The sequence below is a fragment of the Diplotaxodon limnothrissa genome, linkage group LG13, assembly GCF_057381915.1.
Source record: "Diplotaxodon limnothrissa isolate DT_005_m linkage group LG13, D_limnothrissa_male_GT1.1, whole genome shotgun sequence".
Taxonomy (NCBI): Eukaryota; Metazoa; Chordata; class Actinopteri; order Cichliformes; family Cichlidae; genus Diplotaxodon; species Diplotaxodon limnothrissa.
In genome coordinates this window covers 8966376-8993575 of record NC_140608.1, presented here as the reverse complement: position 1 = coordinate 8993575, position 27200 = coordinate 8966376, and the positions used below count along the sequence as shown (strand labels likewise).

General features: G+C 38.7%; 2 protein-coding genes across 2 annotated transcripts in view; both read left to right on the top strand.

Moving 5' to 3' along the window:
• LOC146619816 (ankyrin-3-like) overlaps positions 1–5948 on the top strand; it is a 124224-nt gene extending 118276 nt beyond the window's left edge. Inside the window, exons 44-49 of the mRNA XM_085369763.1 lie at positions 66–228; positions 532–609; positions 958–1041; positions 1155–1268; positions 2189–2280; positions 3932–5948. Coding sequence (XP_085225889.1) covers positions 66–228; positions 532–609; positions 958–1041; positions 1155–1268; positions 2189–2260 — 511 coding nt within the window. The 3' untranslated portion in view covers positions 2261–2280; positions 3932–5948. The remainder of the gene's footprint in view (positions 1–65; positions 229–531; positions 610–957; positions 1042–1154; positions 1269–2188; positions 2281–3931) is intronic.
• Positions 5949–8426: 2478 nt separating this feature from the next.
• LOC146619815 (coiled-coil domain-containing protein 6-like) lies at positions 8427–26475 on the top strand. Its single transcript, XM_085369761.1, has 9 exons — positions 8427–8765; positions 9864–10013; positions 11892–12020; positions 12606–12709; positions 13878–14038; positions 17956–18112; positions 20089–20189; positions 21383–21504; positions 24906–26475. Exons 1-9 carry the CDS (start codon positions 8511–8513, stop codon positions 25107–25109), a joined length of 1383 nt encoding a protein of 460 aa, XP_085225887.1. The 5' UTR covers positions 8427–8510; the 3' UTR covers positions 25110–26475.
• Positions 26476–27200: the final 725 nt, after the last annotated feature.

Sequence of the window (27200 nt, the reverse complement as noted above, 5' to 3'; positions counted from 1 at the left end):
AATCACAAAATAACAATCTCTCAGACCACTTATTTGGTGTGTTGTTTTGTTTGTTTTTCCAACAGCCAAGAGAACTCTAGTGACTCCATCACCTCCTCATCTAGAGGAGAATCAGGGAGGTCCCGACAGAACGGCGACAACTCAAAGCACTCACCTCAGGACGGCTCATCTGAATCATCAAATGGCAGAAAAGAGGAGGGAACACTAATGTCAGAGAAAAAAGTCCAGGTAATACTAAAGACTGTTGTACCTGTAACAATGAGGGATGAAATCTTTGTTTATTTTCTGTACTAAAGTCCTATACTGCCTTCTAATTCTACAGGAGAAATACATAGCACATCTTACGCTAAAGAAAACTAAACTTCTCTATTATTCTAAAGTTGTCTTTCCTGATTCAGCCAACTATGGAGTTGAGGTGCATAAAGGACAACAACAAAAATGTTTCAACCTGTAACTGTCCTACACATGTGCTTCTTTTTTCCACTTGACTCCCTCTGTTGTGTAACGTTTGTATAAAACCTCCCTCCACAGCGAGTTAGTGTAGATTCCGGTTCAGAGGAAGAACAGACAGTAACCACCAGAATCTTCAGACGCCGTCTAATTTTAAAGGTACACTGAAAGCCTGAAGCAGGTGCTGAGCTGGGTCGTGGTTTGGTTTGGTTTAGACTGGTCAGTCTGCTGTGATACGTAATAGTCTTGCTTGGTATAATGGTGGTTTATTCTATTTGTGTGTATGTGTGTGTCTAGATATGACTGTGCATATGTTTGTTTACAAGCTCTACTGACCCTGTCACAGTTCATAAATGAAAACTAATCCATCCTCTTTCTGTCAGGGTTATTATTCTCACTGGTGTTTTGTTTCAGTGTGGTGATGGTGATGGATTATTTTTAATCGTGTGTGAAGTGCTCAGGAAGTTGGCAAGCTTTTATTCACGTGCTAACCACAAATACCTACAGGGAGAAGAAGCAAAGAATATCCCAGGTGAGACCATGACAGAGGAACACTATATGGACCAAGATGGTAACCTCATCAGTAGAAAAGTAATGTATACTTTAATTCCCATTTCCTATCCAGCTCTGAAATAATACCCATCATAGGGATGGTGTTTTTATACAATCAGGCACCATCAGATCTTTTCTTCTGCCTTGAGCAGGTCATAAGGAAGGTTATTCGCCGGGTGTCTACTCCCACACCAGAAAACCAAGGAGGTGACAGGTGGCACAAAGACCTTCACCACAGTCCCATTCTGCAAGAAGATGCATCAGAGGTCGCATGAAGATCCAATTAATCTACCATCTAGATGGGTTTCCTTTGATATGCTGTTATTCTCCTGTCACAAGACATCAGTCTAAGAACTACTTGGGTGGGAGGTTAACAGCAAAAACAATTTTTAGGCTTAAAGCTGCATTTGACAGTGAATCACAGTGGGTCTGAAACAAAAGAAAATAACATTATAACTCATCTAAATAAGAAATTTGCAGTCACGGGCCACAATTCTGAGTCTCACTTTAAAAATTAAAGGCTCTTCTGAACCTTAAAGATTATTTAAGTGAAGTGTTAAGAGCAAAATTGAGATTAAGAAAGTAACACGTGGTAAAAGGTGCAGCTTTAAGTCAAAGAGGGAGGGAGTCAATTAGATTGAATCATCTTTTACTCCAGTGAATTCAGTGAAGTTAATTCCTGTTAACACTGGATTAACTGGTTTGAGATGACTATTATCTCCATAGTGGGCAAATATATACAAATATCATATGAACTGCAACCTTGCATGTTGTGTTTTAACAGTGTGTGGTGTCTGTTTTGTTTGCATAACAAAGAAGATGCTGACTGCAGTTCTCCTGACTGTGTGGTGCTAATGGTCTTTTATAATGGTCTTTTAAAGCATTTAGCCAATTAGTCAAGAGTATGACTAATGAGTGCTAAGGAAACTCAATCAGCTCCTTTTGTTTCCAGCTCTGTCCATAATGGCATAATTATTCTTTTTCCAGGTGTCTACTTGGTGTGTGGTTTAAGTCCTAATTATAACTCTTGCGATGATGCTATTACTAACATTTGAGTTTTGCTTCTTCTTTCTCTTATTTTGATGTTTCAGGTGTGTTTTTGGTTGCAGTGAGGTTTTTTTGTGTCTTTTTCTATCAGAAGATAAGAATACCATGTCTTATGTATACTTCTATGTGTGTTTTCCAGCAGGGAGAGGGGTCAAGGAATAGCAGGCGGAAAGATGATAGAAGATCAGGGGATAAAAAGCACCACTCATAGGGATGGTTACTCTCTTCCAGGTACAGTAGTTTACTTTCTCACCTTAACACAGTCATCATAGTCCCCAGGCTTTAACTACTGTACATGTTGTACATATCCGTTGTTGTTCACTGACTTCCCACTAACTGAAGTCAGGTGCATTGAATAGCACCTAGTACCACCTAATGCCTTCACTTTTGTATTAGTGTATTCTGTGTTTTTATTTCTAGGCTTTACAGATTTTAAACTTTGAACAGAGCAAACTATCATTTTAGGCACCAAAAGTAACCTACCTCTCAATTAACCTACCGGTATACCTTTTATTTATTAATAAATGTAGTACAAAGTAATCAGTCGTGTTCAGTGTAACCACGTTTTACTATTAAGCTAGTAAATAGCAGATTTTGTTTGTTTCTTTTTTAATAGTTAACTATAAAGATGTCTTGTCGAGAGATACAGTCCTGTGAAAAACAAAGTACACCTGTACTGCTTTTGAAAGAAGGAAGAAGGTAAATAGCAGCCAGTTGCTGCTAATCAAATGCAGTTGATCAACTGATCATAAGTAAGTTGGATGTGCCGTTAAGAGAAAGCCTGTCTTGTCTAAACAGAACAAGACACCACAGTTTAGGTTGTTGCATCTGAAGAAACCAGAAAGACTTAATGTGCAATGTCCTTTGGACAGTCAAGACCAAAGTGGAGATGTTTGGTTGTATTGCACAGACCCATATTTGGCAAAAATCAAAAGCAGCACATCAGTACTAACGCTTGATACCAGCTGTCAAAGCGGAAGGGGGGTGATTTGGATTTGTTTTGCAGGCACAGGACCTGGGCACCTTACAGTCATTGGGTTGACCATGAACTCTGTATACCAGAGTCTCTGTATACCCTAGAGTCAAAAGCTTGGCTCAAATCATGCAAAAGGAGAATGATCCTGAAGAAAACTAGCAATTTTTTTTTTACATACTCTCAATAAATACTATACTTTACATACTCTACAGCATCACATTTGGGAACCTCTGAAGCTGCTCAAACGTTTGCACAGTGCTGCACATGAGATGCCTGTATCCACAGTATTAAAGTAAATGAAATCATCAATTTAGTCAGATAGTTCAAACTCAAAGCAAAGAAGAAACTGGCATGAGCTTGGTTATCCCCTGGCAGATTTTCTGTCCTCTGCGTTCCCTCAGTGTGAATGAATAGAAAACATTTACAAAGGGAACAGGGTTGAGGGTCACTACACACCTCAGCATTATATTGCCCCGCTAAAACCCTCCACGCCTTTTCTTTGTCCACTAAATCCCCAACTCACAACAGCTTTGTCCCATCCAAAAAGAGTTTGTTATCCCACTGGCCAGACTGTTAATCCCTACTGCTGCTCACCCGTATGTTTGCGGTGAATCATTCCATCTGCGCAGAAATGGGATGGCACTGCCATGAAGTCTGCCAAAGAGTTTCTATGGTAACAGAGGTCACCATAACAACCCACGTACCATCAGGTCTTGTTAATGTGTTGTCATTTTGTCATACAAAGGAATGAAACACTTAAGAAAAACATTGTACACGTTACACCCTTTGAATTCAGTTTAATACTCAATATTAGGCAATGCACTGTCAGTTGTAATGTATTGTATGAGCTTCAAGAGGGTGACAGTAAATGTGCTGCAATATGCAACGTACTGTTTTGTCTTCCAGATACAGAGGAACCAAGTTCAACGTTTCCTGGGAACAATTGTTCAGAGGGCTAAGACTTCAGGTTCGAGGACTTAAAGCAAGGTCCAGTGTGCCACTATCTGCTCTAAATAAATGGCTTTCACATGAAAGGAGTCAACCCTTCTGACTTGCGCATGAGCATGAAAAACTCACTCCCTGTCAATTAAAGGACCAAGAAGTTCTCACTTTCTGACTGTGGTGGACCAGTGGACAATGATCCTGCTTCCTGTTTTGTGTGAAACAATACGTGCCATCGGTCCACTGGTGTTGTGAGAGCTTTTTGGAGGAGCGTCGTTTGTTGCGAAAAACGACAGAGACTCCATTACTGACAACCACACAGGTGCAACTGTGACCAAAGATGGCACAAGAGCTCAATGCACATGGTGGGTGAAAAGAATGAGGTAGACACAATAACACACACAAGAAAAATCGAATGGACACTTCTAATCCAACTTCAACACTCGCCTTATAGTTTTTTCTTGAACCCATTGTTGTCAGGATGTAAATTGTTTGGAGGTTTTTTTCCTTCCTTTTTAAAACTTAAACACAACTAACACAAAAGCTTTTTTTTCCTGTATATAAAATTCTAATGTGTATAATTCTTTTAAATCGAATGGACAAGTTGCTGGTTGCGAACGCACTGAGGAGAGTGACCTTTTCAAGTGCTTTCAAAATTTACTGAAACGATTTCACTTTTAAAGATTTGAGTGTAACTTCACGGGTTCTTGTATAATTAATTACTAGAACAGGTATAATGTTTGTACATGAAAAAGCTGGTTTGATTTTAACAGAAGAAATTTCCAGAAAAAAATCTAATTTCTGTAATTCCCAAAGTGGGAATGGATCTAATCCTGCAAAAAAAAAGGAGCCTTTCAGAGTACTCATATTTTCATGCATGCTGTTCACATTATTTTAATTACAATTTTTACAGGTTTGCAAAACACTGTATTCAAATGAATCCCTTTATCACTATACACATATAGCCCTGACGTTTGTCACCGATTTTATATTTCAAATTGAAAAAGGATACCATTAAAGCTTTTATCATGTTGGGGTGAGGATGAAAAAAAATCTCTAGCTTCTTGAGGATGTGATGTCTTGTCTGTCTGTGTAAAACTGGAGGGCAGCTTCTGCTACAGGAACGAAGTAATCAGAATGTAAATGCTAGTAGGCTGGCTCGCTGTAAAATTATACTTGTATTGTGCATATTGGCTATAAGGTTTAGGAGTCTCTGTACACTGTAAGACTGTTTGTAAACATTTAGCAGTGTTTCAGTTTGGTTTTCTAATGGCTGCTGTGGTATTAAAGGAAAACTGGGGCATTTCACTTTGGATTCTTTGGTGAAGTATTTCCTTAATTTAAAACCTACTCACATTAAGGACACATAAAGACATTGTTTGATTGTAGCTCCAAATAGCATATTGTATGACAAAACACTGGATGGTCAGAACCAGTTATTTAAGCATTAAATAAATTGTGTTTTAACTCTGAAACTGTGTGATCTCTTTAGGCTTGAGAGTCTGTATATGCAGTGTCGAATAGAATTGTTTTCACTAGCTCACTGACAAAGTTTTATTTTACACACTTTACATGACATTAGGAATTTATGTATCAGTTTTCATTAGATGCCCATGTAGTTAAAGTGTGGTGTTCTACTGCTGCGATGGCTCAGTATGCTGATGTCTATGCTGTGGACATGAAAACTATGTAACTTTTTTTTTTCAGTTTTTTTGGGTGGGAGTATTAAAGGAAGTCAGATAGGGTGCTGTACCACATCCCCTTGTACTACTATGTCAATCAGGGGGTAGAGGATACTTTGATATGGTTGAAGTATCAATTTTGTTAATTTTCTTTGATATGTGTTTTCACCTGAGCAGATTTTTTGATGTACAATTCTTACTAACAGAGTGAAGCCATTGAAATATAACTATTCTAGCACTTTGGTTATTCAAGGTCTTTTAGAGGCTATAACAGCAATGATGCCATCACAAATGTTTCAAACGTCTTTAAAAAAAATCAACCTAAAAACTTCAAAAAAAAAAATACAATAAAATGCAGTGATTTTGCAGTACAGTTGTTTCTCTTCTTATCTTTGTGTCCTTGAATGTTTTTTCTTTAATTATTATTATTATGCAAGTTGCACAATGGCAGTGATCAGTAGTGATGTCGTGGGAGTTACTGCCAAAATTATGTGTTTCTCCTCACCTAAGTGTCCTTGAGCGCCAGGCAGCAACACTTCCAGCTGATGGAAAAAATGTAAACTATACCGTAGACATTTCATAGCACCATCTCTCATGCCTTAGCCTTATGATTTTTTTAACATAATAAAGCTCAAGTTCAATATTGGATGCCAAAGATGGTAAGATAATGCAGTAGCAATAACATTAACACATGTTAGTTCCTACATTAAAACACAATAAAGGTAAAATGAGTAACACTGATGATTTTCTTACAGTGCAATTCATATGGATCTTACTTTGTAACAATATTTAGTTTGATGTACCACTCGTCTAAATGCTGTTGAAGACCGGGCACATCCCAGTCCCTGAAGGTAATGGCCACAGCAAAAAACCTGCAAGCCCAGAGGTTCTTTGTCAGTACCCTGTTTGGACAGACCTGTTTTGGCATGTGAGGAAACCACACATTCGTAGGCAGATGGTTTTAATGTTGTTGCTAAAAGACATAAATGCCAGTGAGTTTGTCCAGTAAGCATGATCATCTTTAATACGTGGTGGAACACAAAAGAAAAACACTGTGCCGCCTACTGATTCATTAGTGTTTAAAGCAGTTCTTCCCACATCATCCTGTGACCATGACTACAGTTGCAAGATTATCCCAAGAAAACGCACAACCTGCTACACCTACTTTATGCTTCTTTGATTTAAAGATGAGCATTGTTTAAAATAATCCACAGATTACATTAGACACCACTGCTGTGGAGCAAGCTGAAAAATCAACCCCCCTCTTTGTAATGAAATGTGACACAGAACCTGGAGCTTCCATGTATCTGGGAAGACATTTGCCTTTTTGGGGGGGGGGCTTTATAAAAACCTGTTTGGGTACAATTAGGTCTCTCGTCCACTGCATACTGGCTAATTCTTCTCTGGATCTTCAGCGATGGATCCACAATGGAGGATTTCCATTGCAGAATATAGCAAATTCTCTCATTGGAAAAAATGACCTTCACCTTACATTTAAATTTTTAAATTTTTGTTCACTATCTGAGTTGACTAACTCTCACCATGGACTTATTGTGTGAGGGCATTTTGGCTGGTGGGAGGACGTGGGTCTCCGCTTTGCTGTGTGTATCTGTAGAATGGGCATAACAGGTTTGTTTTAGTTTGTAGTGTTGGCTTGGCAATTTTCCCTTAAAATAAACATGAGCAACACTGACAATGTAAGGCATGATTGGTCTGTATGGACCATTTTCTGAAAGCCTGAACATAAAAAGATGTATACGGTGCTGTGAAAAAATCTTTGCCCCATTCCTGAATTCTTATCTTTTTGCACAATCCTCACACTTAAGTGTTTCAGAAAATCAAACAGATTTTAATGTTAAAAAGATAACCTGAGTGAACACAAAATGCAGTTATTAAACGATGATTTCATTTATTAAGGAGCTACAGAAACTCAAAGACGCAGGCAAAACAAAGTCATTGCCATCTATCAGTCTGGAAATGTTCACAATGCCATTTCTAAGGTTTGGGACTCCATTGAACCACAGTGAGAGCTGACATCCACAGATAGAGAAAACTTGGGACAGTAGTGCATCTTCCCAGGAATTGGGCAAATTACCAGAATTTGCCGAATCGATGACTCAACCATGTCATCATAAAAGAACCAGAACAACACCTAAGGAACTTCTGGAAGGTCTGTATCTCATTACAACTCTACCAGAAAATCCAGAAGGAGAATGTCTGGCCATCAGTCCATGCACTTGCACATGCACTTGGGTTATACAGAAGAACAATGATCCAAAATACACCAGCAAGTCCACCTCTTAATGGCTCCAAAAAACACAATGAGAGTTTTGGAGCAGCCTAGTCAAAATCTGGAATTAAATCTGATCGAGATACTTCGGCACTACTCTGGTTATCTTTGTCTAATATTAAAGCATATTTGATTATCTGAAACATGTAAGAGTGAAAAATATACAAAAAGAAAGAAATCCAGAAGGCCGGGAAATATTATTTCACAGTATTGTATAAAATGAGCATAATGTCATATTGTCAACACAACAGCTGACAAGTAAACACTGTATAAGTAGGGTTATACAGTGTTTACTTGAAGGATGTTGTCGTGTTAGGCATAAAACGTGGTTTAGGGTGCGGTGTTGTGTCTTAAGTTTCCCATTTTGCTGGCAATCCTGTCTCGGATTGGGTTTCCAAAGATGCATTTCATGTTATGGGTGTATTAGGTAGTACTGGAGACATCCTGCTGGGGGTGCTATACCGTTAGGCGGGTGCAAGGTCACGCAGTGTACCATTCTGCTGTCTGCGCTCCTCAAACGCTGCAGCTGCCGTCGTCTTCTCTTCTCCACCACACACACCGTCGCACAGCCATGGCGGACAGCGCAAGCGAGAGCGACACCGATGGAGCGGGGAGCAGCTCCGCCACCCCGATGTCGTCCTCCGCTTCAAATTCGGGGAAACCGAGCATAGTCATTTCACAGTTTCGTTTGGAGGAACTGACCAACCGACTGGCCTCGTTACAGCAGGAGAATAAAGTTCTTAAAATTGAGCTGGAAACATTTAAACTCAAGTGCAAAGCCCTGCAGGAGGAGAATCGGGACCTCCGCAAAGCTAGCGTCACCATTGTGAGTAATGTTAGCTAGCTAACTAGCGAGATGCTATCCCCACCCCGTTTGCTGTTTTGCATTTGACAGAGTAAGTTAGCGCTAGCGAGTGTTGTTTGATAAAAGCTGAATGAGTGCTACGTGGAAATGTTACCTGAATTCGGCCCTAATTCTTTGCTGTTATGTTAGCCCTATTAACATTAGCTACCTGCTAATTTAGCCAGCGGGACAACGTCTGCTAGATGGTCGAGCTGCGATATCTTGCTACTTTGCTTTGTGTTATTTTGTGTTGCTAATCGTGGCTAACGTTAGATGAACTGCTAACGTCAACCAGAAAAAAACGTCAAAAAATTGGGTGGGCACCTCACGATGCGAGTTAACAGATTGATTGTAGATGTGTGGTCAGCTGATTACTCACTGCTCGGCATTGTCACCACGCTATGGCCAACATGGATATGGTAACTGAGTGAAAATAAATAGCCCACCAGAAGCCTTGGCACCGACTGATGCGTCATATTTCTTCATGCTCGGTTAATCAGTCCTAGCTTCATAAAAATGTGTAACCGATCTGCTTGATAGATGGGGAAATATGTAGGCCAAACTTAGCGAGCTAGCTAAATGCCACGCTCTAAATGTCTGCAAACCCAACCACACTTTCACACTGTCCACCCTCTGTGTAAATTTGTGAAGCTTAACTAGCTGTTTGGCTTTTATAATCCGCGCTGTTTTTCATAACGGCCAACGAAGCAGAATTTATTTTTGAGGTCAGGAGAGATAAGGGATGGGTGAATTTGAGAGTGGCAAGGACGCATGTATCACAAGCAGTGTAATGCTAGCTGTCCCAACACATTTCTTTATCCGCCCCCCCAGCCCATGTTTCTCTCAGTCACCCATTGCTGCAATATCTCTTTGAGTCATTTGAAAGAATTATGCTTCCTCTTTGGCTGGCAAGCATCACTGCAGCAGTCTTTAGTTGATTGGTGCATGTTTCCCCTCACTGTCAGTAAGTTATAGTTTAATCAGGATAAAGGTGAAAACAGTGTGATGTGCCAGAAGCAAGAGTTTATGTCACTGATATCTCTTCTGTCGCTGTGTCTTTTTGTGTTTTCTGTCCCACAGCAAGCGAGAGCCGAACAGGAGGAAGAATTTATCAGTAACACCTTGTTCAAGAAAATCCAGGCTCTTCAGAAGGAGAAGGAAACCTTGGCAGTCAACTATGAGAAGGAGGAAGAATTCCTCACCAATGAACTGTCAAGGAAACTCATGCAAGTGAGTGATAGAAACAAGATTGGATGGGGAGGTGCACACTTTTAACGCACATTTTGGAGTTCTTTACGCCACACAGAGTGGAGAATAGTGTAACATTAGTTTAAAGTTTTCCCCTGTTATCTTACTGATCACAAACGTCAGTGTGGTATATCGTTTCTTCATGCTGTGTTATGCAAATTTCTTAAGTATTGTTGCTCTTGTTCACGATGTGCGGGGTGCTTGTCTATGCACACAGCAGCTAGTGCATTATCATCAACTGCAATTCTACTTGCCTGAAGCCTGGAAAAGCTCAAGATGACTTCACTGCAGCTGCTAGCACGTCTAAATGACTCTCAAATTACTCTCCTCCTGTTGTCGGTTATTTGGTTCAGTCTGTTTTCCACATCGTATTTTCCCAACTACAGAGCATATAGCACTCGCTCTCATATTTTGAATAGATAGCTGTAGGGTGACTAATGGTTTGTTGATATCTAAAGAAGTAGGGCTGTGAAAGAGATGCATGCAAATGTCTTAGCAAAACCCGCTTAAGGTCATACAGATCTACTTATTTGGGCTTTTTTTATATTCCTATCTTAGAATTTAACATGCAACAGACTTGTATCTACTTATGTCGGTAGATTAGTTGCTTAAAAATTGGGGCGACAGATGGAAAAATCAACTGAATATCAAAACTTATAATACTGAGCATGCAAATGACTCTACGCAGAAGCATTTTTGGGACAAATTTTGTTTTATTTGGGTTTTCCCAGCCATTAGTTTTGCTCCACTTTTTAGCTGCATTGTCTGTATTTGAATAACCCAACAACACAAGCACCCCAGCCCTGATTTTAAACTTGTGCCTTGTATATTAAACATTCACATGACAATAGGCTGTGCTGAATATTATCTTGTAAATACACCAAAAAACACCCCTGATAATGTAAAATTGAGACCTTAAAGGTGTACTGGGCTGCATACTCCTAATATCCCACCCTCTTCATTTTTGTTGATGGTACTGAAAACAACATTACCTATTTTAAAGGAAGCCGATGAAACTCTCTATTTTCCTCTAATACTTATTATTAGTGCACATGATACTAAACAGAGTCCCATCCAACATTGCCTTTGTTCTGGTGCCAGTCAGAAAGAGCCTCTGCTTACAGAAGAGCCTAGTAGAATATAATCTCTCTCCAAGGACTTCATAGTCTGGCATTTATTCTTGAGTCTGTTTATAATGTTCACACAGTATAAAGGGTTGGATTGCTTTAATAAAATAGTTTCTAGTGTTAACTGAAGCAAGGCACCTTATTAAAACAAAATGGTTAGTTTTAATTAGGAAAAAATGCCTGCACTTTGGGTGGGGCACAACTTGGTAACCTGGTTTTGCATCCAGGATACTGCAGAGCACTCGACTCTCCATGAATGGAGTCATTGTAAGTTTAAACAGACTGATGTTTTGAGGTTTTCTAGTTATTTTTCTCAACAGCATGATGGAAATGGTTATATTTCCCTCTCCATTTTTTTCCTTTAAGTGAATTTGCATCTCTTTCCCCATAATGAGTAATCAGTTATATAATTCATCACAGAGCTGTCCCATTTTGAATCAGCACTGAGCCGCACCCTTTTTCATGCTGGTGAACTGCCAAAAGTGATTACTTGGGTTGCCAAAACATTATTTTATATTGTCTGTTCTTCTGGGGAGTTTACCCTGAAACCAGTGGAATTGTCTAATGACGCTGTCTTTTATTATTATTTCATTGTATAAGCCGTGGTCATCTCTGTGGTCATCAAACAGCTTTTACATGTCTCATTGTGAGTTTGTTTTTCTCCGCTCCCTTTTTACTCATCTGTTTCTTCTCTTCATCTGTCAATGCACTGCTCTCTCCTTTTAAATTTTAGCTCCAGCATGAGAAGGCTGAGTTGGAGCAGCATTTGGAGCAGGAGCAGGAGTTCCAGGTTAACAAGCTCATGAAAAAGATCAAGAAAATGGAGAACGAAACCATTTCAAAGCAGCTAACCCTGGAACAGGTATGCTTATTATGGTAAAATGGGAAAGAATTGCTCATCCAGTGCAGTGCAGCCTATCCTTAAACTTCCATTTGTTCAGTCGCCATGGTAGAGTGAGATGCAAAAAATCTCAACGTCGTTTTTCTTCCCACTGAATTTTAAGTGGAAAGAACATTTTGGTCTGTGGCTGGGTCAAACCTGCTGAAGCCACCGCATAATGTCTCCATGCCCTGACAGGAGATGTGCAGGCATTCGTTGTTGGTACTCGCTTATTAACGTGTCAGATTGATGCAGTGCGATGCCACTGTGCATCTTGGCCAGATACAAATAGAACCAAAAGTTATTTCACCTTAAAATCTGCCTCAGCTTCTTAAAGACACCAATCTTAGCAATAAAATACAAATATTTACGTTCTTAAACTACTTTAAAAAATCATTATGATATGTCATAATGCCATATGCTTCTAAGTTTTAGAATACAAACTCTGAACTGAGATCTTGGATTTGCGATACAGTGTTTTTGTACACAATCCTGAATGCTTGTGAATGCATTTCAACTTCAAGGTTTCTCTTTCTGCCACACTCTGCTTTATCTTTCATTTTTCAGTTGAGGCGGGAGAAGATCGACCTTGAGAACACATTAGAGCAGGAACAAGAAGCTTTGGTCAACCGACTGTGGAAGCGAATGGACAAACTGGAGGCTGAGAAAAGGTGATGAGACATACTGTGCTGCTTTTTCTTTGGCCATATACATAATGATTAGATTAATTGTGGCCAAAGTTCAAAACGATGAGGTAAACATTTTAAAACTGACTCAGCTGAATACTTCCAAAAGAAGCTTCCAAAGTTTTTCATCTTTTATGACAAGCTAACATCGGCTTATCTTGGATTTCTTTATATGGTCTTCTATTCAGTGGGCAGATGAGTTTCCTTTGCTCTTTCCTGACAGTAAACGAATGCTTCAGTTTACTTTATTGTTGCCAACTTAGTTGCAACTCTTTTCCAGAAAGTGCCTTGTAGCACATGACACTTTTCTTTTTTTTAAAAGCACACAGCTCTTCTCTTGCTCTTCTCTTGCTCTTCTGCTGTTGGTGAGAGGAGAGTGTCAAGAGAGAGAGCGACACAAGCAAGTTTATTTTCCATTTCCAGCATGAACAGAAACAAATGTAGAATCACGAGAAACGTTGTTTACATACAATGATGATTGAGTTAACCGACCAGTGAGCATAAACGTGTGGGTGAAATGTCACTAAGTCATAACAGTTGCGTGTTTCTTTTTCCAATTGTTTGTTTTTAAAAAATTTCAAGACTTTTCTTTTGGAAAAACTGCCAAAATGGTAAGGTACGCTAAATATGCCATTAACTTGATGGTTTTAGCCCAATATCTTTAAAAAGAAAAGGCCAACTACAAACTGAAATGATAGTATTAAATGGAGGGAAAAAGACTTTTACTTTTCATTTTTGACTAAATTAATTTATACATTTACTAATGGGTTAAGTACTTGTTATATGAAAGAAATATATTTGTTTGCATTGTTTTATTTTATAGTTAGCATAAAAATGTGCCAGTGTACCTTTTATATTCATTGCTTGTCTGTGTAACACAAAAAAGTAATTAGTTTATTAATTTTAACTTAAACATTAAAATCAAATAAACAGCAATAAGTAACTTTTCTTTTAAATTGCAGTTTTATGACAAATAACAGTAAGCTGAACTATTAATTATCTGTTTATATATGTAATTGGGCATTTATGCAAAATTAACTTAAAGGTTATACATCTAATTTCGTTTTTTTTAATACAAATAATAATAAATAGAACATTTTGAATAATAATAATAATCCTGTGTTTGTTTTGTTTTTCCAATTTTCCAAACTAGAATCCTTCAGGAGAAGCTGGACCAGCCTGTGTCGGCTCCACCATCTCCAAGAGATGTTTCCATGGAAATTGACTCACCAGAGAACATGATGCGGCATATCCGCTTCCTGAAGAATGAGGTGGAGAGGCTTAAGAAGAGCTTGCGCACCACTGAGCTGCAGCGTAAGTGGCCACTCAACTTGTCACATGATCAGAAGGAAAGTCAGTCTGAAGGGAGAGATGCCCTCAAGTGTTGATTAAGGAAGTGGTTGGTAAAATTGATTCTCGGATAAGTGCTTGTGCGTGTTCACTTGGAAAAAACAGGATCCTCTCTAGCCTGGTGCCTCCATACTCATATTTCTGTAGATATGTTCTAATGCAATATACAGTCATGTTACATCATTATTTACTGGTCATATTACACTGGATGGAAAGCAGAAAAAGAAAGGAATGGAGCTGTACACTGTTAGAAAACAAAAAAAAAATTCAACTTTATTGTCATTGCACATGTCATAGGTACAGGGCAACGAAATGCAAGACACTAAGAAAGGTTGTAATCCATAATCGATTCCTTCTTTTGAAATGGTTAACCTGAACTCTGTTCTTAATCTAGTTGACTCTCGTTATTTTGCCCCAAAAGGAAGCAGTGTTACAAGTGCTTACATGTGCCCTTCCTTTTATTAAAAGAGAAAGAAAATATTGGTGACTGACAACCTGTCAGAATATTACCATGAACATGTTTAATGGATGGATGTTTTCCAGATGCCACATTTTGAAGCCATAGAGTTAGTGTTCCGGTCACACCCAAAAAATATGATCACTGGATTACTTGGTTATGGTTCACGGTGATCTGACCCAGCCTTCACGGAAAGCTTTATCAAAGAGGAAGGTTTTGCATCTCGCTCAAATTTAGAGAGGGTTTTTGTCTGTATGTATACTGTGAAAAGTATTGGTCCCATCACAGAACCCTGTCGAATTCCATGACTAACTGCTGACTCGTGATATCGTCATTATCACTTAGTTTATAATTATAGGGAGTAGAGCAGGGCGATATGACCAAAAATATTTATCACGATATACATTTGAAAATTTGCAATAACGATATAACTGACGATATAATTGGCACTAGACAAAATACTTTACAACTCCTCAACTTTATTAGTGCAAAAAGCCATCAATGTATTTTCACTTAAACAAGCAGCTTTTTTATGTGCATTAAAGTTATATAAAAAATTAACAAATGCAAATTCCTTGCTGACAGTTTAACCAAAAGGCATTTCCAGTGGAAATTGGCCGACATATCCTCAGCATAACCATGTATAATATCCACAAAACTTAAAAAGAGGTTATACACACACAATACGGTAATAGTATGTTGAAGCACAGTACGTATCACTCCGCGAGGCTCCTGTCTACGATAGCCGTAATGCTCCGACAATCCATCAAGCAGTGCGGCTTCGTAGTTTAGCAAAGTCGTACTGAAACATTTGACAGATTTTCGAGCACTGTGTACCACATAAAATCGTTTCCAGGTCAGTAAACACAACCAGAATTCATACATAAGGCACACGGGATTATAAGGGGCACTGTCGATTTTCAGAAAAATCAAAGGATTGATTTTAAGTGTGCCGTATTTTCCAAAACACATGGTAATAACGACGGCCCGCTAGCATGCGCTACCAAAAATAGTGCTTTGTTGTGTATCTGACGGACGAAAGCCAAACCAGTTCCACACCACAGAAGTTGCAGTATTTTTACAAAACAATTCTGGTTCATCCGTTTCATTCAACGATCCACTTTCGCTCTTCTCATTCTGCGTCGCCGCCACGTGCGTATGTAAACAAAAGCACTGCGCATGCGCGTTTTACCCATATTCTATCGCGATATTTCATTTTCTTATTGTTGCCCAACATTACACCGGTATTACTGTGAACGGTATGATATAGCCCAGCCCTAATAGGGGAGCAGTAGGAAAACTGTGAGCAGTTAATCACAATCCAAATGATGCATGTAAAAATGCAACCAGACTTCGGATCTTGTCTCACACAAAATGATCTTGTGGATTGTTATTTTCTTCTTTATACATAACTTCTTGTGGCTGGAGTGATCTGGTGGTTTAATAGAGGCAGCCTTGGGCATTAGAGCATTTGATTTATTTATTTTTTTCCTAGGATGTGGAGTAATACTAGAGCACTGCATTTGGTTGCAGACATTGATAACAGCTTGTTTTACGGCTTATTTAAAAAGTACCAACACTACATGCGATATAAGATTTTTTTCATATCACGATATGTTTTTTTCATTTCAGGCGATAACGATATATATCACGATATAAGCCAAATAGCTATATTTGTAAGATTTAAATGTGCCGTTGCTCACAAGTAAAATGTGAAATAATCAGCAGCTTGTTTTGATTTAAATATTTATTTCCCATAATAAGTTCAACAGGGCAGATGTACATAAAATGAGGCTCCAGTTTCAGATAAATAAAGGCAAATATTACAAACTACACAAAAGGTAGCTGCTAAAGCGTTTAAGTTTCAAAGTAGAACAAACAAAACAGACTACTAAATTGTCAGTTCCACTTAGAAACAAAATATTAATTCTAAAAATAAATCTTAGTTTATTTTACAGAAGAAGAGACAAAATTGACTAACTTATATAATATTGCTTTGGAAGCGCTGTCTGAGAGACATGTTTATGTCCAGGGAGTTGGTAACGAGGTTCCATTACCTTAATTAGCTGCTTGAATCCTTCATTGTTGACCGTGTTTATTGGTAGCATGTCTTTAGCAAGACAGTAAGCTATGGCATTCGTTATGTTGCTATGTCTCTTAGCTTTTTTGACGCTGGAGAAAGCCGACTCAATTGACTGTTGCTGCTTCACAGGGATTCCCCTGGTTGTTTTTGATGACGAATTAGCGCTTTCAGTCAGAGATTGAGCGTGCTCCTAGTGGGTGGCACTGCTTCAGGTGATAAAAAAGGTTTGCTGTATTTCCAGACTTTGTGGGAACATGCTTTCGGCACAATTTACAGTGCGCGTTACTCTGTTTTTTTGTCAGACTTCAGATAGCCGAAATACCTCCACACTACAGAACTTCTCTGGCCTTTCCTTTCGACAATCTCTCCGGCATTGCAACCGTCATCTGTGTTCTCTTCGGTAACCTGGTCACCCAAGCTCTCGGCTGATTTTTCTCTAGTCGGCACGCTCATTTCCTCCATTACCCGGCCGGCACGGCGGCTGGATGCTTCCCAAACAAATACACATGTGTGCCTTGGCACTTGAGCTGTACGTAACAAGTCACGTGACGTGACGCTGCGGCTGTGATTGGTTCGGCTCTGCGCCGCTTTTCTTATTGGCTATTCATTTTTTTTTGGTTTTTTTTTATAAGAGGAAGAGAGAGAGAGAGAGATGAGGTCTATCGCAATAGTGTCATTTTTCTATCGAGAAAAAGTTATTTCGCAATACATATTGTTATCGTTCTATCGCCCAGCTCTAGTTAATGCCAGAGGAGGTTTGGACCTCTGCTGTTGAGTCAGCAGAGCTTTGGGAGCCTTTAGGTTCTGTGTGCTTCAGTATTTGGTGACATTGTACAACTTTACTTGGTCTGCCGCTTTGAGCCCGAGTCGCTGTGGTTCTTAAACACTTCCGCTTTATTATAACACCACTTACAGTTAGACATTTGATTTCTATACACCTGTAGCAATGAGACTGAAAGCCCAGGTTTTCCATATTTTTTTTTTGTTTTTCAGAAAGCAAGAAGTGATAAAGATTGATCATTGTGGCTATGGTTTGATTTTGCCACTAGGTGGGGATGTCAGACCAGCCTTAAACACGTGCTCCCAAAGCTAAGCCAAGTGACAAGACACCAGAAATACTGAAGCTTGTTGCTTGCATTACTCTTAGTTGAGATTGTTTTGGACCTACTTTCACTTTTTTCCTAAAATGACAACAATGTATTACACAAGAAAACCAGGTTACATTCACAGCTCTTAAAGAGAGGGTATTATGTTATGCTAGGAGTAGTGCAGGTGTAATTTGTGTTATTGTATAGTAATAGTGCGATTCTGTCAAGTTTAAATCCCAATGTTCACTTTCAGATACAGAGAAACGTGCCCAGTATATAGAGGAGGAGCGACACATGAGGGAGGAGAACATCCGGCTGCAGAGAAAGCTTCAGAGAGAAATGGAGCGCAGGGAGGCCCTGTGTAGACAACTGTCGGAGAGTGAATCCAGTCTGGAGATGGATGATGAGAGGTAGGTGCAACAAACATAGAAAGATGATCAAAAAGTTCACAATAATACACAAAGTCATACATACCAGCAAATAAAGAGAAAATGGAAAAGAGTTAAATGGATTGAACTATACACTGGAGCTCGATGTTTCTTAGAGGCATTTGGCTTCACTGGGCATTTATACTGCTGACATAGCCAGCTGGATAAAGGGACCTGTGAGAATCAAAAGATGAGGGCACAAAAGTAGGGCAAATGCAAATGACAAAAGGCGTGTTTGCCACAACGGCACACAACAATTGGTCTTCCAGTAGGCAGTCATTGTTGCTGTTAAAAAGGCCTGCTTGTGATAAAGCAAGGTGACAACATGGTGTCTGGTAACTTTTTGGCTGGCTGTCAGACACAAAAAACACAGAGCTTAAATCAGTTCCGCATTCCTTGGTGTTTCATCTTAATTGTAAAAACAGCTTCTTTTTTTTTCCTAATGAATGTTTAACATTGACCTGCAGATTCAGGTCATGCTATCGCTGCCACGTTTACTTCTGATACATGTAGAAAAGTCAAAATAATTAGCAGTAGCTTTGTTTGGTTTGGAAAGACCTGCGCTTTCTTGATGAAACTTAAAAGAAACCAAATTTTGGCTTAAATGGTCCTTACAGACTTCCTTCTGTTTGTGAGTGAATGGTCCATTTGAACTTTGTGCAATCCTTTCTACTCCTGGGACCAATTAACCCTCAGACACAAGTTGTACCACATGGTCCTTCTTTTTATTCAGAAGTGAAAACAAGACCAAGTAGTTTGGGGTGGCTTCAAGGTTTATGTTTACTAAAACAAAACAAACACTGTTGCACTTCACTGAGTATGGGGTCATCCACCAGATTTTTGTTTTTTAAACATACCAACTCTTCCTACTATTGCTGATCAAATTGGCTCATTGTGTATGATTAAACATAACCAAATACAGATTCCACTGGTTTAATGCTTTCAGTTAAATCAGTTTAGTAGCATGTTGAAAGACAAAGTTGTTTACAACATTAAATCAACTGGTGTAAAACAAACCCCCACCATTTTCCCAGAACTAGAAATTGTAATGTTTAAGAAAAACAAATGTATGTAAAACACTATCCAGTTCAAGTTTCTTTATTGTTGTGTACCTGGTTCAGGCCTCTGTATCAGATGCATGGGTGTCACTCATCTTTCAAGTCGGAGTGCAAGGATCACACAGCTAACTTTTTTTTAAAGTTAGTTACACTTTAATGTTATTAAAGTGTAACTAAAAACAAAACAAAAAAAAGAGAGAAAATAATTATAACTTAAAAAATATTTATAGAGCAAATATCCTTGCATATGCCCTACACGAGGTAATACTTTAAAAGATTCAAACTCACTCTGAAACTAATAAAAAATATACATTTTCAAAAAATTAAAAGCTAAACTGAAATGAGCAAACCTAGAGAAACTAAACCAAATGAAAAATAAGGGTCAGAACTAAATAAAAAATAAAATCTAATTTGAAAACACAAAATTGTAATAACTGATGTGCTTCCAGTACCTCTGAATGTTAGTTGTTGCATACAAAAGCTGAGGAGGAAGAAGAAAACAGGGCTCTAAATAGCTTTAGTATATGGCCATTTCAAAGAAGCAGCATATGGCAGTAAAATCTCAGTTTATATTAAATCTTCCTGATTATCAGTAAAAACTTTTGTTAATTTTAGGAAAAAGCTTTTTTCTGCATGCACAGGATGCTCCTTTGATCACACTCAGACGTCGACATCAGTATCTTCTCCTTAGGAACTTGAAAATGTATCGTGTTTTTCTCCCATACAAAATAAGCCAAATTGAGCACTTTCAGAAGCCCACTTTGAGTAGCCATACAGAAGCTTTTCACATTGCATCTCAAGGAGTAACTGTCATCATTGATGTAGCACTTTTTGCCTGTTTAACACATTACAATATGCTTGGATTGCTTTTTGCATTACAAAAATATGTCGTACTTTTAGGTACTTCAATGAGATGTCTGCACAGGGTCTGCGAGCCAGGACCGTGTCCAGTCCCATCCCTTACACTCCCTCTCCCAGCTCCAGCCGACCAATATCACCAGGTAGGTAAAAACACAACAATAAACGGCCTTTGATAGCGATTAATACAACTTTTTGCCAGACAGCAAGCTTTATCTTTGTTCCAGCTTTTATCTTAAAATCTTGTAGGTACTCTGTCAAATCAAGACCACACAATTACAGCTTAATTGTCACACTGCATTTTATATAAGCTTCGTGCTCAGGTAGAACTTTGCTGCTCACTGTGAGCCTGACAGGCCATGATGTGGGGTTTACACTGAATACTATCTAGAAGTCCGCAGAGCTTTCGTTTTTGTTTTTTTTCCCCTGATGAAAAAAAGATGATAAATAAAGACTAAAATCATAATGACATGTATTGAAGCCTTGAAAATGAAAATATTCTGGAGAGACGAGATCCAAGCAGAGCTAAATGGTCTAGAAAGTCAGACAAGCACATTTGCCCTGCCCTGGGAAAGAGTACAGCTTTTTTTGGTTTTGTTTGTTTTGAAAATGTGATAAAATGTCAATGTTTGGGAGAAAGAAAAGAGCAAGACGTATAGACACATTTCACATTTGATGTCAATGAAAATAAGACTCTTAGTGAACATGTGGAGCAGCTAAAAACACAAACATTCTCATCCTACACTTTATTTTATTAAACTTAATCAAATTTAGATTTTGTCTACTACAATCCTATTTTGTCGACTAAAATGAGACTTAAACTAAATGTCAGAAAACTGAAATGAAGTCAAAATCTGCTCTCAAATTTAACACTGGTGGATACGCTCCTAGCTTACTGATCTTGGCACTATAGGTAATTTAGTAAAGATTATTATTGGATAAATGACCATTTGCAAAAGTATAAAAAGTACAGGAAAAAATAGAAGAATAAAATAATAATTGTTAGTATAATAAAAGGGAGAGCACCATCATATTTCAGTCACCCTTACTCTCTTTAGGCACAGACCTAATGCTAAAAATAGTGCAGAAAAAAATTAACATTCATTTCTGGTCTGCGTACTAGTTTATGATACAATAAGGTATGATATCAAAGTAAATATTTGGTCAATGATAAAACAGTCATCCTGTGCCGGGACACTGCCAGCCACAAAGAACTTCCCTCTTATATCGACGTAATCTTGGAGTGAGTATTGAGGAGGAAAATGAAAGTGTCTAGAATTGATGTTAACTTTTAATAAAATGTCTTTCTCCCTCTGGCTGTCTCATTTGCTTACAGGTCTCTCATATGGCACCCACACAGTTGGCTTCACTCCTCCAGCTACACTGTCCAGAGCTGCCATTTCCCACTACAACACCCCCGCCCTGCACGTCCACGGAGGCTCCTCTCATGCCGTAGCAGTAAGTGACACCACCCACATCATCTTTTAGAAAATTATTGAGAATTCACACGTTTTTGTTTTATTTTATATATTTATTTATTTTTTAAACCAGATTTCCGGCAGGTTTCTCAATTAATCATCAAACAAAATTTCTGACCAATAAACTCAAAACTAGTTGCTCTGTAAAGGAGTAAACAATTGACAATAAAAATAATAGGTGTATAACCTTTCGTATTATAAAATTATTTCAGTTTTATGGGGGTATAAAGATGTTTTCCAGTTCAAGTACATAGAAATGATCAACAAGTTTAATGATTAAAAGTTGTGTTAATTGTGACTTCATAAGAGCAGCAGTTTGCTCTGAGTCAGCATGATCTTTGAACTATATTTAATCAGTGAGCTGCGTCCATTAAATGAACCTTAAATGAGGACACCCACGTGGAGACATGCACTGCCTGTTGTTTTGTTAAATTTACTGCCCTGTCTATATTTTTTAATGTCAAGGCTAGCTCTATTGATAATACAGTACTCTTCAGCATGGTGGATCTTTAATGCAACAACGACTATGACGTTAACTGTCACTTTTCAGTGGTTATTTAAAGGTCTAACCTGTTTACACTCCCATGTCATGACTTTCAGATATTACAGTCCTTAAAATGAGTATAAGTAGGAGGAATAAAACTGTGTGTGTCCACCAGTATTCACTCAGTAGAGGAGTCTAGATTTTGACTCTCAAAGAATACTGGCTTCTGCAAACATTGTTTGTATTGTTGGCATCAATACTAGAACTTACTTAGCATAACTCGTAAATGTCCTAAGTTCCAATTAGCTGTGTGTCCATCTCTTCAGCACACTGATAACTAAAACAACACTGACTTATCTATTTATATTTATTAATAAGATATAGATATGTTTAGTAATATTTTACACCAGGGGCATGGTTTGAACCTGTTTCTATTATGCCTCCTATCCAAAAGAGCATCACAAAGTCATAAAATATATAAATATCTCACCAGTGTTTCCCCTGACATTACCTTGGCAAGGCTGGTTTTGATGAAAATATCATTAACTATAATACTGCTATAGTAGTTATACTGTGGAAGTTTTATTTAAAGCAGAATCATTTCATAATTTAAAAGTGAAAGTAAGAAGAAATGTGGATTCGGTTTGGGGTAATAATGTGTGGTCCACACAGCGCTGTTCTGATAGTAGTAATGTGTGTGTATATAGAGTTGTTACATAAACAAACGGATGTCATAATCCTTATCAACTAAAGTGGGAAATGAGCTGGGGTGTGTAAATTGTGACAGACTGCTCACAAAGTGAATGATTACTGTTAGGTTTGTATGTCTGTTTACAAAAAAGTACTCGAATTAAGTTCAGCCACCCTGTTGATTCAGTAGTGATATTTGACCTCGAGAACACAATGATGATACAAAATTGCCATCAACAATCCCCTCGATGATTGTAAACATTGTCTGCCATACACACACACACACACACACGCTATGTACCAGTTGTTGTATTAAGTATGGAGTTAGCATTGTGCATGTTTGTGTGGTTTATTTTTAGGACTTAAGCTAATGATGATACATAATACTCTACCTCACACAAGAGGAGATGTGAGGGAGAGTAGTCTCGAGCAGTGGCACACAACAGGTCTGCCCTTCCTACCTTAGGCTGGACATTCCCAGTCGAAGCCCCCGTTTAATACACGCAGTCTGCCAGTCTCACCATCAAGAGACTGGGATGCAGTACGCTGAGCTTATTTGACTACAGAAAACTGCTGGCAGACAGTGGAGACATAGTTCGGTGTGGTGGACACTGAATCACATACTGGCGCCAGATGAAATTCACAGCTGGGACCAGTTGATTCCCAGGCTGCCCTGCTCCCAGAAAGAATATCCAGGCTATTTGCAAATATGCTTCTTCCAGACTGGCCTTAATTAGTAACACAGACCACTACATCACATCTGGGCAGATCTGCTGTCCAGGCATGCTCATTACAAAGATTGGGCTATTATGGAGTAGATGCGGATCACTTAAAGAGAAAAGGCATCTTCAGTCATTCATGCACTGTTTGCCCCAGGGCATGTCAGAGTTCATGCTTGCCCATTGTATTGATGGTATTTTCTCCACTGGCTTTTTCTTCATCTGAAGAACAGCAGCAGCACATGTTGCATCCTGTTTATGCTTGACAAATTTATGCAGAACTAAGAGTTTATGGAGAAGTGATCAACTTTTCATTTTCTAGGGTACGTTATTACAAACCTACAGCTCTCACACTGGATTATGAAGGCATTTGGTTTATCCTGTCCAGGTCAGGGTCTGTGTTTTCCAGTGGACCTGCAAGCTAATTCCACATGGGGTCTGTTACTCAGGTGTGAAGTAGGTTTCAATCAAGAAAATCCACGCACTTGCAGGCTTATGCTCTGCCCTTCACATTTGTCCTGTTTTATAAACTTCCAGTTTACAAAATGGGATAAAAACTGGAAAGCAGCTCAGGTAATACTCAGTTCTTGGTCTTCGCTTGAACTTTTTAAGATTGTTGGAGATAAGCTCTTCTGGCAATATGGGAGCCTCCATATTTCAAAGTGAGAAATAAAATGCTAGGAATGATAGTTTTGGGTTACTTGCGTAACCCTGGTCCTCAGAATAACATGCCTGAGATGTCTCCCCAGACTGTCTGACTATTGCAACGGGCATTAAAGTTTGGCATAATGGGATGGTTTAGACTTAAATCCTTCTGAGGAACAGGCAGGGAGGCATAAGACTGAGTGAGACTGCTCTGAGAAGGGTTGTGCCATGCTGGTACAGTGTTATAGTTATTACCTGGATTAAAAATGTATGTAGGGGGCGTCTTTTTTTTTTTTATTAAACTTTCCTCCTGATTGTTGGATCTCATTTATACCTCTCTCCTAGCATTCTCCCTGTTTCATAACCTAAATGAATTTACTTTCTGTTCTTCTATGTGGATGTTACAAACCACTGTCTCCATTTAGCCCCTACAAGAATTTTTAGGGAAATGACTGGCTGGGAAATCAGAACCTCGAAAAGATTACTTTTTTCCCGTTTATTCCATTTGTCAGTTTAGAATTGCTGTTATCAGGTCTTGATGAACAGCTCAGTAGGGGAAACATGTAATCTTGGCATTCATGATCTTTTTCCTGCAGTCGTTTGTAACTCTGGGAGCACAGTCCCACAAAAAGAGTTGATATTTTCACAATTACCCTCCTTGGCTATGTCTGGGAACAATTAAACGCATAAACTTTTTAAAAATGTATTGATAAAACAAAATTTCTCCAAATGTCTGTTTGCCATAAACTCTATTTTCTGCATGACATTTTTAGAATTCTGTCATCTGGTTGTGATTTACAAGCAATCTGTGTTTATTCGTTTCTTTCTCCTTTTGTCAAACAGCGGCCTTCCCCAAGAAGAAGCACCAGCCCTGACAAATTCAAACGTCCAACACCCCCACCCTCCCCCAACACACACTCAGGGGCCCAACAGGCTCAGCCTCCGCTACCCCCGCCAGCTCAACCCATGGTCCAATCCATGTCCTCCCCGGCAGCCATGTCACAGCACGCATCAACAGCGCAGCAGCAGCCTCCCTCCCAGCCTTAAAGCCACACACACAGTCTCTGTCTTTGCGCGTGAGCGCGCCCACTGAATGCCACGATGCTAATGCAGCAGCTTCCATCATTACCAGCTCTGGAAGTGAAGTTTCTTACTCTGTACCAACTCAACAAAAGACGCAGCTTCAAAAGTTTTGGAGGGAAAAGAAACAAGATAGCTACTCGCCTTCAGTGAGGCTATCTGCCTGCCAAATCTTCATGTGGCGTTACTTAACTTCTCTTAAAAGGAATGGATAATTGAAAAATAATCACTTCTGGGATTTGTAGGATAATTATCTGTTCCACCTTTTGTCTTGTACATGTTTTTTTTTCTTTGCTTGGGACTTTAGCTGGTTGGAATTGTTGTTGTGGCGCTTCTAAGATAGCACAAACAGCACATACAGTATGTTTCATGGTTATGTTTTACGATAGGTTGGATGTTTCGATCGATCGATGGATGGATGTATGGCTAGAGAGTTGGATGGCTAAATAGATGGATGTGGTCAATTATTTTCATGCCTATAATATGACACTTGATTGCAGTAATGTCCTCCACTCCAGATCACCCTCTGTCATTAAAGCAGTGTAAAACAGTTCACCACAACCCCAAGTTTAACGTGGCTTTGATTAGGTCAACAAAACGGTGTCATAGAAGAGTGCTAGGAGTTTCTCCATTATAATAGGGCATTGATCAAACGGTGCTTGCAGCACAGGTATTTTAGTTTGTGTAAGCATTCAAAGATCTGCTGCTCCTATGTTAAAATGAAAAGGAAAAAAAAGCATCAACGAGGATGGACGCATAAACCACAGATAAATGTCGCCTTTTGAGGTGTTTGAAAATATAGTCTGAGGTGTTACAACTTAGTCATGTACTCAGTCTCTTCTCTGATCTTCTCTCTCTGGTGTATTTCTGAAAGCTTCTGTCATCCTTATGGATATTCCCATCAGAAAAAAACAACAATGCTCTTTACACTAAATATACATACTGCGAAAACATTCTAAATGAATGGTACTGTTGAACTAAATTTCTATGTATGATTAAAGCTCTTGAGATGACAACTTCTGTTTTAATTGTGAATTTTATGAATATCGTTTGATACTCCGTTGTAATGTAATAACTGGGTGTAAAACTGATAAGCAAACCTGGAAGACAATCTTTTTTCTTTTTTTTTTCTTTTTCACTTTCACACCTGCGATTTGATGCACTTGCTTAATTTAACAAAACATTTCAACAGGCTCAAAAATGCATCATCTTTTTGTGTATTTAACTTCACTGGAATGTTTCACTGTGGTAGTTATGAGAGTCTGACAAATCTCTGAAGTAGTTGATGGAAAATGTTTGTGCCTTAAATAAACTGCACCAACAAAGCTCACAACCTGGAACAGTAGAAACATTTTTATATTTTTTTTATATTCACCATTTAACATTATAGGGCAGTATGCGTTTATGAGCACAGGTAGGTACACTTCAACACAGGTAAGACTGCTAAGGGTTAATGTCTTACCAAAAATGGCTCAGTGAATATGATAGATTGCTGTAAAAGTTTGCAAAGGCTGACATTGTTCCCCCCTCTAAAGACACCAGCAGGTCAGCTGCCACTTACTCAGTCTCCCACAGTGGATTTACGGTACACTTATAGTTCCTAGAGGATATAATGACTGGTGATTCCCCAACTTCCTCTAAAGTGTGTCACTATGAGGGTGACTCTTGAAATGTCCCCAGAGAAATGCGTGGATAAACATGGCTATTTATGTTTAACGGCAGAATAATAAATCCTAAAGACTGCTGTGGTCCTCTGACAACTTTGCTATTCTGCTAAAACGACACTCCCTCTGATATGATGCTCTTAAACTCTGTGCTTATCGGGATTATTTATAGTGATCTTTAGAGGACTGAACTTGTGAACATGATATCAAATTGATAAAAAATGAACTTCTAAATCTACCTGTTAAATATGTTCAAATTTTAACTGCTATTTCAGTCTGATATTAAAATGGTTGGTAGATCAGCAATTTGCGTGGCCAGCCATGCTGCTAACTACAAATTGAAATAAAGATCTTTTATCCTAAGATGTTAATCTGTTGCAACAACCACATCATG

Coding starts and splice junctions, on each gene's coding strand:
- LOC146619815 (XM_085369761.1), top strand. CDS start 8,511: ATGGCGGACAGCGCAAGCGAGAGCGACACCGATGGAGCGGGGAGCAGC. Junction 8,766..9,863: donor GCAAAGCTAGCGTCACCATT/GTGAGTAATGTT, acceptor TCTGTCCCACAG/CAAGCGAGAGCCGAACAGGA. Junction 10,014..11,891: donor TGTCAAGGAAACTCATGCAA/GTGAGTGATAGA, acceptor TTTAAATTTTAG/CTCCAGCATGAGAAGGCTGA.